This window comes from Mugil cephalus, chromosome 1 (genome assembly GCF_022458985.1).
Source record: "Mugil cephalus isolate CIBA_MC_2020 chromosome 1, CIBA_Mcephalus_1.1, whole genome shotgun sequence".
Taxonomy (NCBI): Eukaryota; Metazoa; Chordata; class Actinopteri; order Mugiliformes; family Mugilidae; genus Mugil; species Mugil cephalus.
In genome coordinates this window covers 46452028-46471481 of record NC_061770.1, presented here as the reverse complement: position 1 = coordinate 46471481, position 19454 = coordinate 46452028, and the positions used below count along the sequence as shown (strand labels likewise).

The window sequence follows — 19454 nt, the reverse complement described above, 5'->3', positions numbered from 1 at the left end:
AGATGAGTAGACAGCTTCCCTACAGTCAGTCAGCTTGGGTCAACCGGGTCAACCTCATACCAGGTTCTGTGAATGGTTCCTTGTGACTCTAAAATGTGTTTTAAACAGCAACATAAATACCTCCAAAGCAAACACAAACAATTCAGACAGTCAGACATCGATATATGACCTCCAGCCTTTAGCCTGTGACAGTATTTAGAGGAAGTCATGTGATGTCTGGGCTGCCACGAAGGTTTAGTTTCAGTTTGTATCTCCTCTAGATGACAGCTGGTGAAAGTAAAGAACTGCGGCGCAAATTTTACATATCCACGCATAGGAAATGTAACACTGCCACATGTCCTGCATTTAATTTTATACAGTATGTCACAATTTTTGAATGTCACACAATATGCTAATTTGAGTTCCTGCACTAACAAACAACAAAAGGTTCTTTGAGTACAACATTCAACAAGTCATTTGCATCTGGATCAGTCAAGTGCAAGAACTGAGTTCTTACATTTTAATGGTCAGGTTATCTTTGCTCCACAATAATGTTCAGTTGTCATGTGAGCCGTCAAAAACAGTCCGAGGGTGGGGCAGTAAGTGAAAGAGAAAGTGTTCGGAGCGATTCAGCCTCACAAGAGATATTCTGCTGTTAGTGTGAGAATGACTTGTTTTGAAAGAATTTTTGAGGGTTGACTCATGGTTTTCACGGCCTGAATTTGGATATCCTTTACCAAAATAACAATTCTGACTGGCTGTCAGAGATCAGTTGTTTTGCAGCTGTCAACAGAAGAGACTGGCTGTCAGAAGGGTCTGAAAATGAGTTTTTGGAGCAATTTGTTTTCCAATTCTCCTCCAGGTAAGATATGCAGTAGATCCAGGTATTCAGAAACTTCACATTTTTGATCATTTTATATTGTAAATTTTGTTTGAACTGGACGTAGTAAACGTTTTCTTCCTCAAGAGTGTTTTTTGTGTCTTCAGACAAGAGAACATTTTGTCTCATTCTCTGAATCCTCTGAATGCACTTGGTGAACTGTTGCTTTTCCTTGTCTGCTCTGTAAAGCTGTGACTGATTGACACCTCAGGATATTTCGTCAGATTACTTCTGTTTCAGTATTAATTATTAACCACTGACGTTTGGACTTGTCACAGTAGGGAAAGCAAAGGCCCAGGCCATATCATGGTTATGGGTTATGGGTACACCAGACATAGCAATTTAATGTTCATCCATTTAAAACTGAATTTACAACACAACAATTAAAACATGAAGGTGTCTGAATGCTTCCTCCAATAGTGTTATGATGCAGCCTGCAGGTGAAGATGGTTCTGTAAATTATGTGCCTCATTAACAATCTCCTCTCTGCAGCAAACAGTGAGTTCAAACACAAACTCTAAACCAGCCGTTTATGAGCTTGTTAACTCTGTCCAGTTGGTGATCAGTTCAGAGGTTAACTGGATGAACAATTAAAACAACAAGGCACACAGCAAAGAGTTTAAATTCTTTCTAAATGCGCAAGAAAAAAAAAATAAAAACAAACAAGTATTATCACCATGTTTTAATTGTTGTCAGTAGTTGAAATGTGTTTTCCATATAAAATCCAAACTACCTGATAACAATAAAACACTAATCACATGAATCCATTGCTTGTTCAGTTTACCACGGCTTGAAGAACCAAGGATCAACATGTTACTTGAACAGTGTGCTGCAGGTGCTGTTCATGACCAAAGACTTCAGAGAAGCAGTGAAAAGGTTTGTTTTATGTATTTATTTATTTGCAATTTCATGCTTCCTAATGTATTTAGTTTAAACTAAAGCTTGCGGTGTACCTTTGTGTCACTCATGTATGTTTTTTTATTTAGTTACGGAGAAGAAAACACACAGTGTATTGACCATGACCTCAATGACTTATTTAAGAACTTACAAGAACGTACAACAGACACATCTGAAATAAGGAAGAAGCTGGGCATTGTCAAAGGTAGAGCACGTCAACACACAGAACAACACAACCTATGAATAGTCTGTGTGTCACAGGACCAATGGTACTTACTGTTTAACTGATTGATTAACTTTTTGTCTCTCTACTCAGTGTATGAACAACAGGATGCTGCTGAGTACTTTGAGAAGATTTTAAGACTGACCAGTCCTGAGGCATCTCAGGTAAACACTGCATCAACACCAAAGACAGTCTACAAGATGAATAAAAGAAATGAACACTTGTTTACAGGTTTCTTTATATTTGTGTTTCCAGATCTTTGACGGGAAGTTGACACGTGAGACCACCTGTTGTAAATGTCGTACAAAGTCTGGCATCACTGAGCAGTTTTGGAATCTTCCTCTTGCATTGGTGGATTCCAGCAGCAAAGACTATAGTGTGGTAAGAACGGTTCTCTTCCATTTCCAGGATTTAAAGATAAAAAGAATTAAAAAAACATACATGTCAACTCTATTTCCAACACCTCTTATGAGTAACAAATGTCAACAACTACAAAGATTGTGAAGCTTTGAACAGCTAGCACGTCCCAGTCAGGTCCATCACTTGGAAACTTACCCTGGAGACATTTCCAATGTTGTTTGGGTTTCTTTTAGTGTGTGTGTTTTGTTTTTTTTTTCTTTTGCTTATCTGAGTTTATGCTTAATATTTGGTTTTCGTTGTAAGTCTAATTACATTCAAGCTACAGAGGGTGAAACCCAAAGGCCATTCTGTGTTTTATTTTAAGGTAACATTGCATGATACTGCTTTAAAATTGAATTTAAAGGTCTCTAAGACTTTAACATATTTGCAGCCACCAAGTGGGAAACAATAAATGTCGTTACTCCTCTTATTCAGCTGTTGGTGTCTATATCAACTCAAGCAGTCAGTATCAGCAAATAATTACAATTAACACCTGGATTACTGCCAGGCCAACATCACTGATGTCTTCTTCTGCTTTTTCCCTTCAACCTAAAACTGTGACGCTCCACTTCTGAGCGAATGTCCAGTAATGCCAACAAGAACAGAAGGAGGCAAGGGACACGTAGTGCCCCCTGAGTAATGCAGTCTGAGTGCCATTATGAAATGAAAGGAGAAAGTTCAGCCTGTTTGTGAGAACTCCTAATATTATAGACCAGTGAATACCAGAAGTGCACTGGCCTGTTTAAAACAGTGGCAGGGACATAACTCAGTCTGTATTTTTACAGTTCAGTTTAAGGTGTGTGTTGGATTCACTGGCATCTGGTGTTGAGGTTACAGACGGAAACCAACTCAGCACTCCTCACTGCACCCCTCTCCCTTCAAGCATGGATGAATGTCCATTACTGATTGTGTGTTTGCTCTCTCTGTTCTATGCTACTGACTGTGAAGGAATGAACAAAGACAAACTAGACTTTTGCAGATAGCTGTGCTTTTTGTATCTTTTGCATTTGATCTTCTCTTTGTCTCAGATTCATCCTAGAAAGAGAAACTGGTTTGTACATTTTAGTCAGAGCTAAAATCAGTAGATGTAAGTAGATGACATGAGTATATGTTTCAGGAGGACGGCATCAAGCAGTTTTTCAAGTCTTCAGAATTAATTGGAGATAATCAGATCTACTGTGACACCTGTGATGACAAAAATGATGCTACTACTGTGAGTAAAGAGCCATGAATGTTTCTGACTTCAAAGACAAACCTGATTTCTGGACCTGAATCTAGTTTCTCATGTTATTGTATTCAGCAATATGTAATCAGGAACCATCCAGACGTTTTGATGTTGCTGCTGAAGAGGTTTGAGTTCAACTACTATTACATGAAGTACTTCAAAATCAACCGTGTTGTGGCTGTTCCCTACAGTCTTCAGATACCAGAGGTACATTTACAGAGTCTATCAGTATTTGATGATAAACGCTTTGTTTTTCATTCCTAATTTTAATGTCTGTCTCTTTTTTGTTGCTTTGATCACGGTCAGACATATGAACTGTATGCAGTTGTGGATCATTTTGGTGATCTGATGAGTGGACATTACGCAGCAACAATCAAAGATGAGCCTGGAGACAGATGGTTCCGCTTTGATGATACCAGGGTCACACTGGTAACCACCTTTAATCACCTTCACTTCAGTGTTACTGAGTTGTTACAGTGAAATAATGGATTCATCAGGTTGTGTTTTGTTATTTCTTCCATCAACAGTTTGATTATCAGCCGTTCCAGATGGACAACACTGAGAAGTAAGTTTTAGTTTCATTCATTTTACCACTCCATATGTTTTTGTTTTTCAAGAAATAATGAGCTCACCATATTAAAATTAATTCATTTTTCAGCATATTTGAACAAGTGCACATTCGATCTTGTTTGGATATATCTTCTTTCACAGTTTGAAACACACAACACATTAGATTGACTTTATCTTGTCAAGCACACAAGTAACTATTGATATTTGGCTGAAGAATTGGCTGTAAAATCATTTTTAAATTAAAACTTAATTTCTTTCAAGATCATTTTTACTTTTTGGCAGCGGTTCAAATCTTCTTTTGTTTCGTATTTCTCCTATTAGATCCCAGAGTGCTTACCTTCTATTTTACAGAAAGAAGAAAAGTAAGAGATATATTTTCATTTTGAATGAGGTTGTCACTTTAGTACATTTAGTTCCATAGCTATTTTTTCTTTCATTGCAGCTGATACTCAACACAGTTGTGGGGTGTCCCATAGTGAAGACCAGCCCATTATGGGAAATGTGAATGAGCAGGATGAAGATGCTGAAAAGAACAGAGACAGAGATGAAGGTGAAGATGATGCAGAAAATGGTAATGACACTGCAGTGTCCGTTTCCATCAACAGAAATATACATGTAGGAGTAGTTTCTGTTGGAGCGCCACCTCCTGGACGCTCTGAAAATGTAAAAAATCCAGACAATGAAGTTGATGTTGGGCAGACTGAACAAGACAGTCGTCAGGATCATGACTACTATAACAGTGGTCAAGATGATTGTGTCGACAAACAGGGGAGTGATGAGGGGAACATGGGAGGAAAGGCAGAAGCTGATGACCAGGAAGTAAATAGACAACTGATCTGTACAGAAACGACAAGTGTAGAGGATCAGAAAAAGGCAGTGATACAAAAGAACAGAGAAGAGAGTGAAGAGGAGTCACTGGTAGAAGATCACCAGCAGGACAATGGAGAGTTAGTCAGTGTCAACAGAAATGAACATCAGGACAGTAAACAGAGAACTGGACACTATGACGTGGTGGAACAAAGCAAAGGAAGACGTAGTCAGAACATCAATAAAGATCAGGTGAAAACTACACGACATATGTCAGTTGAACGTGTTAGTGTGGAGAAGAACGAAGATACTGAGATAATAAAATATCAACTTATGAAAAAATAAATATTTCTCTGAGACAAATGGACCTGAAGGTTGATAGTAGGAGACGTGATGAGCACATGCACAGTAGAGGATCCACAGTACACTGTAGTGTGTATGTTGAGGACAATGGAAGATCACATGAGCAACAGGACTTCACATGTCAAGTGTAAAGGAACAGACCAAAGAAGGAGAGCAGAGATTTGAGACAGGGACGACTGTCAGGAAGTAGAGGACTGACACAGATCCAAGGAGAAATAAGAGATGAGAGGAGACACCATGATCAGATAGAAAGACTGGGAGATACTGGACCAGATGAAAAATCTGTGAGGCAGAGCTCCATTAGAGAAAACTAAGAGGGAGGTGCAGGTCATTCAAAGCCACGTCCAGTTTATTTCTTTTGCTTGTTTGTTTTTGTTTTTTTATTTCTTTGTCTAGTCCTTTTAGTATTATTCATATTTTACTCTGTTGTTTCTTAGTTTTTAGCTCCAGTGTTTTACTCACACAGGCCCTCCACTCTGGGAGCCATGTCTGGCTTGGGCAGTATTCTGTGTGTCAGTGTGTGTGTCTATGTGTGTGCTTAAATGAGGGTCTGGGGTATAGGGGGGTTAGGGCTGTTTGTTTTTCATGTAAAGCAGTTTGTGTTGCATTTTTATGTATGAAAAGTGCCCTATATATATAAAGTTTGATTGCTTAATTGGTAGTGATACTCAAATAAGTCTCAAGACAAAGCAGGCATGGACAGAAGGAGAGGAAGATACAGCTCACAGAATGAACAGTGGTAGTCATGAGAGAAGATCTGATCAAAACACAGATGGTTTAACTAAAGATGTCAGTAAGTTAAACCTGAATGAGTCACCTTTCACAGAGACACAGACACAAGGACATGTAAGACTCTTTGGAAACGAAGGAGAGGAGGTTAATGATAGTAAAAACATTTTAGGGATTTCGTTGTTCAGATACATGGTATTTATTGATGAGTGTCAGTTGAAATTATGCATCAAGAGTGTTTTTATCTCTTCAGACAAGAGAATAATATGGTTTATTCCCTAGATTCTTTAAATGCACTTTTGCTTTTCTTTGTCTGCTCTATAAAGGCCTGATTGTTCGACAGTAGAGTGAGCACAGGTTTAATCACTACCCTCAGTACAGTAAATGAGACATTTTAATTCATGGTCTTTACTATATTTGACTAAAATCCTGGTTATGGGTTATGGTAAATGTATTGTCACCCATATACAGGTACGCCAAAAAAAGCAATTTAATTTTCATCCATTTGAAACTAAATTTACAACACAACTATTAAAACATGAAGGTGTCTGAATGCTTTCTCAAGTAGCTCAGTTTATGATGCAGCCTACAGGTGGAGATGGTCCTGTAATTTACATGCATCATTAACAATCTCCTCTCTACAGCTTTTAGTAAGTTCAAACACAGTTACACAAAATCTAAACCATTGTTTATGAGCTTCTTAACTCTGTCCAGTCAATGATCAGTTCAAAGGTTAACTGGATACATGCCAAGAACAATTAAAACAACAAGGCACACAGCAAAGAGACAGAATTTAAATTCTTTATAATTGTACGAGAGAAAAAAACAAGTATTACCACCATGTTTTAATTGTTGTCAGTAGTTGAAATGTGTTTTCCATATAAAATCCAAACTACCTGATAATAATAAAACACTAATCACAAGAATCCATTGCTTGTTTAGTTAACAGTAATGGAATGAAGACAGAAGCTATTAACTATCACGGCTTGAAGAACCAAGGATCAACATGTTACTTGAACAGTGTGCTGCAGGTGCTGTTCATGACCAAAGACTTCAGAGAAGCAGTGAACAGGTTTATTACTCTCCAACGTCATACTTTACAATGTATTTAAAGTTCAGTGTGTTTTTATGTCACTCATGTATGTTTTTTATTAAGGTACAGAGAAGAAAACACAGGGTGTATTGACCATGATCTTAAGGACTTATTTAAGGACTTAGAAGAACGTACAACAAACACATATAAAATAACGAGGAAGCTGGGCATTGTCAAAGGTAGAGCACGTCAACATACAGAACAACACAACCTATGAATAGTCTGTGTGTCCTTATTGTAACAGTTTGCGTGTATCATGATGTGAGTTGTATCTTATTTAGCCATTTAACAGGAACATCCTCCTAATTTTCACCATAATGGATAATTACTTATGATTTAGATTTATGAATTATTTAATTTAATAAATAAACTTATAATCTCTCTACTCAGTGTATGAACAACAAGATGCTGCCGAGTACTTTGAGAAGATTTTAAGACTGACCAGTCCTGAGGCATCTCAGGTAAACACTGCATCAACACCAAAGACAGTCTACAAGATGGATAAAAGAAATGAACACTTGTTTACAGGTTTCTTTATATTTGTGTTTTCAGATCTTTGAAGGGAAGTTGACACGTGAGACCACCTGTTGTAAATGTCGTACAAAGTCTGGCATCACTGAGCAGTTTTGGAATCTTCCTCTTGCATTGGTGGATTCCAGCAGCAAAGACTATAGTGTGGTAAGAACGGTTCTCTTCCATTTCCAGGATTTAAAGATAAAAAGAATTAAAAAAAACATACATGTCAGCTCCATTTCCAACACCTCTTGTGAGTAACAAATGTCAACACAACCAAAGGTTGTGAAGCTTTGAACAGCTAGTACATCCTACCAGGTTCATCACTCGGAAACTTACCCTGGAGACATTTCCAATGTTGTTTGGGTTTCTTTTAGTGTGTGTGTTTTGTTTTTTTTTTTCTTTTGCTCATCTGAGTTTATGCTTAATATTTGGTTTTCGTTGTAAGTCTAATTACATTCAAGCTACAGAGGGTGAAACTCAAAGGCCATTCTGTGCTTCATTTTAAGGTAACATTGTATAATACTGCTTTAAAATTGAATTTAAAGGTCTCTAAGACTTTAACATATTTGCAGCCACCAAATGGGAAACAATAAATGTCGTTACTCCTCTTATTCAGCTGTTGGTGTCTATATCAACTCAAGCAGTCAGTATCAGCAAATAATTACAAATAACACCTGGATTACTGCCAGGCCAACATTACTGATGTCTTCTTCTGCTTTTTCCCTTCAACCTAAAACTGTGACGCTCTACTTCTGAGCGAATGTCCAGTAATGCCAACAAGAACAGAAGGAGGCAAGGGACACGTAGTGCCCCCTGAGTGATGCAGTCTGAGTGCCATTATGAAATGAAAAGAGGAAAGTTCAGCCTGTTTGTGAGAACTCCTAATATTATAGACCAGTGAATACCAGAAGTGCACTGGCCTGTTTAAAACAGTGGCAGGGACATAACTCAGTCTGTATTTTCACAGTTCAGTTTAAGGTGTGTGTTGGATTCACTGGCATCTGGTGTTGAGGTTACAGACGGAAACCAACTCAGTACTCCTCATTGCACCCCTCTCCCTTCAAGCATGGATGAATGTCCATTACTGATTGTGTGTTTGCTCTCTCTGTTCTATGCTACTGACTGTGAAGGAATGAACAAAGACAAACTAGACTTTTGCAGATAACTGTGCTTTTTGTATTTTTTGTATTTGATCTTCTCTTTGTCTCAGATTCCTCCTCGAAAGAGAAACTGGTTTGTACATTTTAGTCAGAGCTAAAATCAGTAGATGTAAGTAGATGACATGAGTATATGTTTCAGGAGGACGGCATCCAGCAGTTTTTCAAGTCTTCAGAATTAATTGGAGACAATCAGATGTACTGTGACACCTGTGATGACCAAAATGATGCTACTACTGTGAGTAAAGAGCCATGAATGTTTCTGACTTCAAAGACAAACCTGATTTCTGGACCTGAATCTAGTTTCTCATGTTATTGTATTCAGCAATATGTAATCAGGAATCATCCAGACGTTTTGATGTTGCTGCTGAAGAGGTTTGAGTTCAACTACTATTACATGAAGTACTTCAAAATCAACCGTGTTGTGGCTGTTCCCTACAGTCTTCAGATACCAGAGGTACATTTACAGAGTCTATCAGTATTTGATGATAAACGCTTTGTTTTTCATTCCTAATTTTAATGTCTGTCTCTTTTTTGTTGCTTTGATCAGGGTCAGACATATGAACTGCATGCAGTTGTGGATCATATTGGTGATCTGATGAGTGGACATTACACAGCAACAATCAAAGAAGAGAATGGAGACAGATGGTTCAGCTTCAATGATACCAGGGTCACACTGGTAACCACCTTTAATCACCTTCACTTCAGTGTTACTGAGTTGTTACAGTGAAATAATGGATTCATCAGGTTGTGTTTGGTTATTTCTTCCATCAACAGTTTGATTATCAGCCGTTCCAGATGGACAACACTGAGAAGTAAGTTTTAGTTTCATTCATTTTAACCACTCCATATGTTTTTGTTTTTCAAGAAATAATGAGCTCATCATATTAAAATTAATTCATTTTTCAGCATATTTGAACAAGTGCACATTTGACCTGGATATATCCTCTTTCACAGTTTGAAACACACAACACATTAGATTGACTTTATCTTGTCAAGCACACAAGTAACTATTGATATTTGGCTGAAGAATTGGCTGTAAAATCATTTTTAAATTAAAACTTTATTTCTTTCAAGATCATTTTTACTTTTTGGCAGCGGTTCAAATCTTCTTTTGTTTCGTATTTCTCCCATTAGATCCCGGAGTGCTTACCTTCTATTTTACAGAAAGAAGAAAAGTAAGAGATATATTTTCATTTTGAATGAGGTTGTCACTTTAGTACATTTAGTTCCATAGCTATTTTTTCTTTCATTGCAGCTGATACTCAACACAGTTGTGGGGTGTCCCATAGTGAAGACCAGCCCATTATGGGAAATGTGAATGAGCAGGATGAAGATGCTGAAAAGAACAGAGACAGAGATGAAGGTGAAGATGATGCAGAAAATGGTAATGACACTGCAGTGTCCGTTTCCATCAACAGAAATATACATGTAGGAGTAGTTTCTGTTGAAGCGCCACCTCCTGGACGCTCTGAAAATGTAAAAAATCCAGACAATGAAGTTGATGTTAGGCAGACTGAACAAGACAGTCGTCAGGATCATGACTCGTATAAGAATGGTGAAGATGAATATGTCGACAAACAGGGGAGTGATGGGGGGAAGAAAATGGAGGATGATGGGGAGAACATGGGAGGAAAGGCAGAAGTTGATGACCAGGGAGTAAATGGACAACTGATCTGTACAGAAACGACAAGTGTAGAGGATCAGAAAAAGGCAGTGATACAAAAGAACAGAGAAGAGAGTGAAGAGGAGTCACTGGTAGAAGATCAGCAGCAGGACAATGGAGAGTTAGTCAGTGTTAGACAGAGCAGAAATGAACATCAGGACAGTAAACAGAGAACTGGACACTATGACGTGGTGGAGCAAAACAAGGGAAGACGTAGTCAGAACATCAATAAAGATCAGGTGAAAACTAGACGACCTATGTCAGTTCAACGTGTTAGTGTGGAGAAGAACGAAGATGCTGAGATAATAACATATCGACTTATGCAAAAGGGAAAACATTCTGGGAATGATGAGAGAGTTGATGACACTAGACAAAAAGAAAGAACTGATTATCCAGAGTGTAAAAGGGAAATCAGTGACACATCAAGAAATATTTCTCTGAGACAAATGGGCCTGAACGTTGATAGTAGGAGACGTGATAAGCACGTGCAAAGTAGAGGATCCACAGTACACTGTAGTGTGTGTTGAGGACAATGGAAGATCACATGAGAGACAGAAACAGGAAGACAGACACAGCAGAGGAGATTTGAGACAGGGACTGTCAGGAAGTAGAGGACCGACACAGATCCAAGGAGAAATAAGAGATCAGGGGAGACACCATGACTGGGAGATACTGGACCAGATGAAAAATCTGTGAGGCAGAGCTCCATTAGAGAAAACAAAGAGGGAGGTGCAGGTCATTCAAAGCCACGTCCAGGTAAGAGAACCCATAGTGATACTCAAAGAAGTCTCAAGACAAAGCAGGCATGGGCAGAAGGAGAGGAAGATACAGCTCACAGAATGAACAGTGGTAGTCATGAGAGAAGATCTGATCAAAACACAGATGGTTTAACTAAAGATGTCAGTAAGTTAAACCTGAATGAGTCACCTTTCACAGAGACACAGACACAAGGACATGTGAGACTCTTTGGAAACAATGGCTTGTTTTTCTGTTACTAAATGTCTCTAAAACAAAAAGGTGATATGAGTGAGGTGTATTAAGATGAAATATGTGACACAGTGGCGTTCTGGGCTGGCTAACTACATCAATCTCATACAATGTTGACACCCTGTGGTGTTTAACTATGTAGACAAATGCAGACAAAAAAAAAGAAATAAATAAAGAAATATATATGACACAGTTCAAAAAATACTTACTGCTAAATACTAAATACTAATACTACTGATCATTTTTATAAACGCCAGAATAGATTGACAGTGCTGTATCATTTTTGAATGACTGATTCTCAGCTAAACAGCCCTTATCACAAATCTATATTCATATTTATTTATTTACTTATTTATTATTTTACTTTGTTAGTTAGTTGTTTCTGTTCATTTGAAGTTACTTCAGATTTTTTGCAAAATGTTCTCCTAACACAGTATGTTATGATTTAATACCCGAGATTGAAAGGCAATGTGGATTTTGAACATCAGTCTTGTTATAAATGTGTATGTGTTTAGTTATTTTATCTGTGATTGTTGTTTACTGTCCAATTACCTCAAACCTGTAAATCGCTGACTAGTGTTAGAGTGCTCAGTGTTTATCATGAGAACCAAACTACTGTGTTTGTCTGATATGAAGGACTTTTGTGGTGCTTTAAAAAAATAAAAATGTGTTTAGAATCATTTTAAATATCACAAAGATTGTTTTTCTTGACGGTTTCTGTAAAGGTCAGTAGATCATGATGAACAAGATAAGAAAGGATTAGAGAGTAAGAGGAAGATGAGCAGACAATGAGTCTGTGTCTATCAAAAGAAACCAAAAACAGCCATGAGAATAATACTGCAGATATGAAACACTGTAGCTTAATGAGTATATTTCTATCTCAACTCCATGGTGCATTTCTATCCCCATCCCCATCCTACCCCTTACTGTGTGTACCTGTCTCCCTGTACAGCTAACCTCACATGTACAGACATTTGCAAACTTATTTTTTTCAGACTGACATCTAGTATTGCATACTTACTTGATCTTTTTATTGCTGATTATTTAAAATCCATTCATATTCTTCAGTTTTATTCTCGACCTTATGTAATTTAGCCCTCAACTCAAACATGATTGAAAATGGTGTAATTGATATGCATGTAATATTATTCAAATAAATATTTTGCAGAAATCATAAAGAACAAACAAGAATTATGGCGATCTTTCACAGTGCAACGGCATTTAAAGCTGTACAATGCAAAGAGTTTAATTTCAGGGAAGCGTCTCTGCTCTCATCCTGGCCCTGTGTTGTCATTTTTAATGAGCCTACCTTTTATTCCACCTTCATGGAATTCCCCAAAGATATTTATCTCTTATTACTTTCAGTTTCTCCTCTGCATTAATAAGAATTCACGTAATCCTGTTCCAGTCTGGACTGCCCATCCCTGTATTTATTTACTTTTAAGGAAGTCCCACTATGCTTACTGGACTTGTAACGCATACCTGGTTTTACTGAACTAAATTTAAAACATAAGGAGTGAAACTGCTCTTTATTGTTCCGCAGTAAGATGAAGATAAGTACATGATCCACCGCTCCGGGTAGATGCGTTCATTCTGGACTAATGGGCCGTACTGTATAACTTAAGAACTGAAGTCATGGTATTTATTTCAACAGGCAAACATCAAACTGATCTATTCAAGAGTTTTTATAATTTGAGGTTTTCTTGTACAAAAGAAAAACGTAAACACAAGGAAACATAATTTAATTAGCAGAATGAGGAAGCAGCACACACAAATAGAGATTATACAGGCTAAATGGCAATGAGCAAACATGAAAGAAGCAGGACACATAAAATAACTACATATGTTGGTGGATATCATGATATGACAAGATAAGATAATTCATCCTGCAGTGGGGGAAAAATATTGTATGTGTCTGTCATTCATCTAATTTAGGTAAGAATCAATCCACTTTGGCAGCAATTACCTCACAAATAAAGGTGCATATACACACACTAAATCTTAGTTTAATAAATTAGATGGAATTGAACGCTTTTGTTTATTTAGCCATGTCTGCTGATTAATTGTCAAAATAATAGAAACATTCCCAACAGTTTTACAAAATGAAAAACAGTTGAATCAACAGCTCTTTCACAGTTATTTTAAACAAATTCTGAATATTATAACCTTCATGAAGCTGAGATCTAGTTGAGGACTGTTATATTAGGATGCATTTCATTTCCAGTTATGAAGAAATTAAATTTCATCTAAACCAGAGACACATGTCTAATTAAAACAAAGGCAGACTTGCATCAAAGCAAAGTGAACATACAGTCTGGTGTTGTTCCTGTTATTTCCTCTTCCATACAGGTATAGAGGTCTGTCTAGGGGCGACACCACTGGAGCAATGTGGGGAACTCCTGCTTCTTTGGTAACATTCGACACTGGGCTTCAGACACACAAAACAGAACCGCGCACTACACCGGGGACAGACAATGTTTTTACAGTGTAACTTGCTGTGCTCCAACAGTGAGCCACAGGTGGGACAGGCCCGGATGGAGGGGCAACCAGTCACTCCAAATATCACAACATCTGGGCAGGTTTTCAGAGTTTCCAGAGACAGGTTGCAGCAGCCATCATTGTCGCAGCGGTCTGACCGTGTGCGTGGACCTTTCCATTCCCTCAAACACTGCCAGCAGAAGTCATAGGGCTGCTCTCTGGTTGCTGTGCACGCTTTGCAGCGAACTCTCAGGTTGGATCTGCTCTTTCTCACGACAGAAGATGTGCATCCAGGACACTGTGAGGTAGGAAACAGTAAGGAAAAAAACTTTATTAGCATGTAGGCCGACATTTTAAGTAGCAGGTTGTTGTTGTTGTTGTTGTAAGGACACTTACTGGTTTGGTATCAATGTTTTCCAGGTAGTAGTTGAGAGCCAGAGTTTCTTTAAAGTACTTCTTTTCTTCTCGGGTCAGAAGAGCCATTTTACAAACTTCTTCAAAAGACCACTCCACATTACAATTAGGCTGGCCACACACAAATCTGCTTTTACCCTGAAACAAGGAAAAGAAACATGTCACAGGTTGGAAACAAACCACTCAACTCACTCTGGAACAACTCCAACCAAATGTTAGATGGCGCTGTTTTTTTTTTTGCCAGTCGGGGTTAGTTCTTGTTTCTTCTTCCTGCTTCACTTCCATCAATGGTGACTTTCACACTTTCACAGAAATTTCTGAAAAATTCTGCCAAAAGTTTGCCAAACGTGAGTTAAGCAAATGTCTGCATCTTCAAACCTCCTCAATTAACCTTAGTGATTCTTTATCGATCCAAAGCTATCTTTCGAAAACTGTGGAGATGGAGAAGCATCAATACAAGAAGAAAGTGGAAACGTGCTAGTACCGAGGTAGGTATCTCATCTTCTACTACCGCTTTTCCACACTAGGGTTGTGGGGGTTGCTGGAACCTACTCCAGCTGTCATCCGAGTACACCCTGGACAGGTGTAGTCCATCGCAGGGCTAACACAAGCCCCTTTCACATTGAGCGTGGGCCGACCCGGGTCGACCCGGGTGATGTGGAACCCGCTTGATGTCGAATTACCCGGGGTTTTATCGGCTCAGCTTCAACGTCAACAGGAACACCACATCGACCTGGGTTTTCCGCTCTGACGTTGATGTATCTGCCTGTTAAATTCTGATCTTCGCACTCAACGGCCTGTCAAACTATATGACTGTAGGAGCTCCAGCTCAAAAACAGAACAAAAATACACCAAGCTGTCCAGTGTTTACTTGCAATGTACGTGATGACATATTACAGGGAAGGAAAAACAGGCACGCAGCTCTCACAGCGGAAGGCTGGACCTGGGACTTCTGGAGATGTGAAAGCGTGGACCTGGGTCACCCCGGTATTTTTGATGTGAAAGGGGTAACAGAGACAAACAATCATTGGCACTCACACCTATGGTCAATTTGGAGTCACCAATTAGCCTAACAAGCATGTCTTCAGAGGTGGGAGGAACCCTGGAGTACCCAGAGGAAAGCCCAGAACATGCAAACTCCACCAAGAAAAGCCAGCTGGACTCAAACCCGGACCTTCTCACTGGGAGGCACCACAAACAGTTCATAATCATTAAATTAGGATGAAATAGAAGGGTTGGAGTTAAACTAAATGAAGAGCAATTTGGGAGCTTCTTTGTATATAAATTGCAACCCTTTATTGTCTGAAGATGGGGGAATTGTTCCTGCTGTTTGACCCATCCATTTGTTTACACAGTAGTGTGTTCAGTGGGAGCAGTGGGCTGCAGCCTCAGGTGGGTTGCGCCCAGGGAGCAAATTGGGGGTTAGGTGCTTGCTGAGGGCACCACGGCTACACCCCCAACCACTACTCCACAGCTCCCCCAAAGAGCCAGATTGCTGTTCCTTCCTTGGAGCGCTCTCTGACCAACGCAGACCGGGAACATCCCCATCACTGTTCCCTCCTCAAATCCTCCCACTTGCTCATTTTCCCTGCTTCTAACATCAGCTAACATCAAAATGTAATTTGCTTTCTATCCACTGACAGGCGCCACGATGACAGGGTAATCAGTGTTGTTCACCTGAGTAACTGCATGTTACATATTCTGAAACTGACGCAGTTGAAAGGAATGAATCCGCAGCCTACCTGGTGGAGCAATACACGACACCACGCGGTGAGAGACATCGGGGTCACTGCGTGACCACAGGACATCAGAGCTCTCGGAGACTTGAACCCTTCACACAGAACTGAGGACGCACAGACAGAAAGCGCGTCACTATAACGTAGCGCGTAAGGTGTACACACAGGCGTCACTTTGAACCGTTTGACAATGACTGCTGGAGGACTACTTACAGTCTAAATGGTCCTCTCCATCGACAAAACGGAGTGTCGGATCCCCAGGATCGTAACATTTTTCCTGGAGAGCCGATTCGTTCGAATCCATTTTCGTCTTTATGGCCCGACGTCTGCATACGCTTTCGGTTGCATTGATCACAATCCGGCGTTAGAGGTGTGGTCAGGGGTGGGGTGTCTCTCAGATCTGTTGCTGGTTCCTGTTTGGGTCCAAATGCGCACACATACGTAACAATATAAAAACTGCAAAGTTGCTTTTTAATCAGGAACTACATACTGGATCATCAGCGAAACACAGACCACATGGCACAGAGGCAAACACCCACAACCATGCACACTACGATGAAACCAGACTTGTTTTTCTGTTTGTTTATTGTTTTTACCTGAATTGCAAACTTATAATGATCAGTTGAGTATGTATCTGCCTGTGGTGCGTTATGGTGAAATAAACGTGACAAATGGAGCAAAAACGTCATTATGGAATAATGAATCGAGTGATTTCTTCTTCGAATGATACCCACTGTTAAAAAGAAAGTGATAGAACTCTGGCGGGGATTTCCTGCCGCTGCCACTGCTATAAGGCAGCATCACACCTTTGGACAGCATTTATTGTTAACCGAGACGTGGTCAGCGACACAAACAGCGCAGAAATGTGTAAGACGGACCAACTCGTTCTTCACTCGTTCACGGGTGAAGTAAAGAAGATCAACCTGTACAAGAGAAAGGACAAGCTGCAAAGCATCCAAAACATGACTGTGCTGCAGCTGAAGAAGACGGCGATGAAGGAGTTCGGCAAGTGCGCAGGTAAATTCGATTCAATTCAACTTTATTTATAAAGCGTCAAAAAGAACGAAAAACAATACAAACTGTCTAAAGACGCTTTACAAAATTCGGTTTGAAACCTCCACAGCAAACATGTGGCAAGGAAAGGAAAGGTGGCAAGGAAATATAAAGGGACCCATCTGACTGAGACCGGACAGGCAGAAACAGACACGAGCAGGAGATAAACATACATCTGTCATACGACTAAAGTAGAATCTGATGACGGTAGAAATACAACATATAGCTGATGATGTTTTGTGGCAGTTTGATAGTGAATATAAATAAAGCTGTTAGTGGCAGCAGTTGTTTTTATCACAGGTGACTGAATTACAGGCAGGTTGGAGGATTGTTTATCCGGGTAGGAGTGGTTAACTGCAGGCAACGAAGACTCAAACAGACAAACATAGAACAAATACTTTAAGACAACAAATTTAAGTTTAAAAAAAAAAACTCTTCAAATTATCATTTTTGTGCGTGTATTTGTTATTAGTAAAGCAAATATGTAAACCAAGTGGCATCAAAACCTTTGCAGTTACTTTTTCCTGAATATGTATTTCATGAAATTAAATCTCCTGCAGTGGACGTTTTGACCAGACTCTGTTTAGATGAATATAAACCGATCTGTGCTTCCTTCCACGGTTTTAACACAGCTCACCTGTACAGATGTGATTTTCTGATGGGCGTAAAAAGTGAAACCCTTTTTTGTTTTTTTGTTTTTTTTTCGTGTGTGTGCAGGACTGACCCCAGATATGGTTCGACTGGTCGTCGTTGACAAACCTCTGGACAACGACTCTGCCCCACTGTCTGACTACGGCATCAAGGAGATGTCTCACGTCCAGATGGTGAGGAAGGTTCACGGAGGCTGATAGAGAGGCTGAGATCATCATCATCATCATCATCATCATCATCATCATCATCACCATAATCATCATCATCTCTATCGCCACCATCTCTGCATATTCTACAGTTATTACATTACATTTTTCCATTTTCTTATTTTCCTGCCTGTTGCCTTTTGTCAACGTTAGAGTACAATGTATGAAAGACTGGGACTGTGTGAGGAAGTCCAAGGAAAAACCTTGCAGCAATATTAATTTTCCCTTTTCATAGGTTTGTGAATTTGCTGATAAATTAAGGTGCCACGGAATAAGAACATTCAAACTGTCACTATAACCCCAGACCTGTAAAGCTCACTGTTTACGTATACACTCATATTGTGGTTACCACAGTTAGCTATTACTTTGTTTATTGATGTATATTTTTCTATTTCTATTCTCTATTTATTTAAAATATCCTTGAAGTGCTTGTGCTTAATTTATTCCGTCTCACATGATCCGATTGAAATCAAAAGACGATTACAAACTTTCTGGATGATCATTAGGTTGTTATGTTTGTAGGGAAAACGAGCAAACAACTATAATTATTAGAAATTACAGTAGTTATTAGAAATAACTATTCTCAAAATAAAAAGATGAGATGAGCTCTCAGAAATGTTCTGCTCTGTGTTGTGTGGTACTGTTCTGGATGCCTTGACTCAGACATGATTGAAAATGGTGTAATTAATGCACACATCACATTATTTACACCGTATTTAATATTTTACCTGCAGAAAACATAAAAAAACAGATATGAACTATGGAGATTTTCCACAGTGCAGCAACATTTGAAGTTTAAATTATGTGTGATGTGGTTTTAAATGAGCCTGTGTCCGGCCTGCAGGAAAGGCCCTGTTATTACTTTCAGTTTCTTACAGCAGTTAAAAGAAATCACGTGACCCTGTCTGTTCCATTCTGTATTTATTTACTTTCAAGCAAATCACGCTATGCTTGCCCATTTATGAGAAGAACCTGGTTTCACTGAACTACATTTAAAAGCTGAGGGGTTGAAGTGCACTTTATCGCTCTGCAGTCTGGATAAGATGGAGGAACCATCCACCGCTCTGGGTCAATGAATTCATTCAGGGCTAATGGGACTTATTGCATTACTTTTCTAACGCCACTGTTAGGAATTAGCATCAAAATGGTTATTGAAATACTGTAATAATATCAGTATTGTTTCACAGGATTGATGCGTTGCTTTCGCTCAGTTTCAGTCGGACAAAGGTGACGTTAATGAGCAATATAAAAAACCTGGAAACACATCAAACACTTGTGTATATCAGGTACTTTCCAGCTACGACTCCAGGGACAAGAACTGAAGCCGAGTCTTACGATAAGGAAATGAAAAGCTGACGGGCAGCGTGATACTCTTGTTTACCAAGGAGCTTTAATTCCTTTGTTTTTCTATTGTGCCGCCGCAGA

At 39.2% G+C, this 19454-nt stretch overlaps 2 protein-coding genes across 6 annotated transcripts in view; one reads left to right on the top strand and one right to left on the bottom strand.

Annotated features, from left to right (window-relative positions):
• LOC125022562 (ubiquitin carboxyl-terminal hydrolase 21-like) overlaps positions 1-12171 on the top strand; it is a 29794-nt gene extending 17623 nt beyond the window's left edge. Inside the window, exons 1-21 of one of the 5 annotated variants that reach the window (XM_047609313.1) lie at positions 471-841; positions 1639-1735; positions 1846-1961; positions 2073-2143; positions 2235-2360; positions 3496-3591; positions 3679-3810; positions 3910-4032; positions 4131-4168; positions 4495-4535; positions 4616-4744; positions 7015-7144; positions 7229-7344; positions 7556-7626; positions 7718-7843; positions 8981-9076; positions 9164-9295; positions 9389-9517; positions 9616-9653; positions 9976-10016; positions 10097-12171. In XM_047609313.1, the coding sequence (XP_047465269.1) occupies positions 802-841; positions 1639-1735; positions 1846-1961; positions 2073-2143; positions 2235-2360; positions 3496-3591; positions 3679-3810; positions 3910-4032; positions 4131-4168; positions 4495-4535; positions 4616-4744; positions 7015-7144; positions 7229-7344; positions 7556-7626; positions 7718-7843; positions 8981-9076; positions 9164-9295; positions 9389-9517; positions 9616-9653; positions 9976-10016; positions 10097-11031 (2823 nt within the window). In that variant the 5' untranslated portion in view covers positions 471-801 and the 3' untranslated portion in view covers positions 11032-12171. Of the gene's footprint in view, positions 1-470; positions 842-1638; positions 1736-1845; positions 1962-2072; positions 2144-2234; positions 2361-3495; positions 3592-3678; positions 3811-3909; positions 4033-4130; positions 4169-4494; positions 4536-4615; positions 4745-7014; positions 7145-7228; positions 7345-7555; positions 7627-7717; positions 7844-8980; positions 9077-9163; positions 9296-9388; positions 9518-9615; positions 9654-9975; positions 10017-10096 lie in introns of those variants that run through there. The other 4 variants (XM_047609304.1, XM_047609295.1, XM_047609350.1 and 1 more) reach the window with 4 other exon arrangements.
• Positions 12172-13216: 1045 nt separating this feature from the next.
• Positions 13217-16656, bottom strand: LOC125022692 (uncharacterized protein DDB_G0292642-like). Its single transcript, XM_047609570.1, has 4 exons — positions 16333-16656; positions 16126-16226; positions 14366-14521; positions 13217-14267 (listed from the first exon to the last, which is right to left on the bottom strand). Exons 1-4 carry the CDS (start codon positions 16421-16423, stop codon positions 13821-13823), a joined length of 795 nt encoding a protein of 264 aa, XP_047465526.1. The 5' UTR covers positions 16424-16656; the 3' UTR covers positions 13217-13820.
• Positions 16657-19454: the final 2798 nt, after the last annotated feature.

What these genes read in the sequence shown, in the direction of transcription:
- LOC125022692 (XM_047609570.1), bottom strand. Translation starts at nt 16,423, where the DNA reads ATGGATTCGAACGAATCGGCTCTCCAGGAAAAATGTTACGATCCTGGG. An exon ending in GTCGTGTATTGCTCCACCAG is followed by an intron (nt 14,522 to 16,125) that starts GTAGGCTGCGGA and finishes TCCTTGTTTCAG; the next exon opens with GGTAAAAGCAGATTTGTGTG. An exon ending in AAAACATTGATACCAAACCA is followed by an intron (nt 14,268 to 14,365) that starts GTAAGTGTCCTT and finishes CCTACCTCACAG; the next exon opens with TGTCCTGGATGCACATCTTC.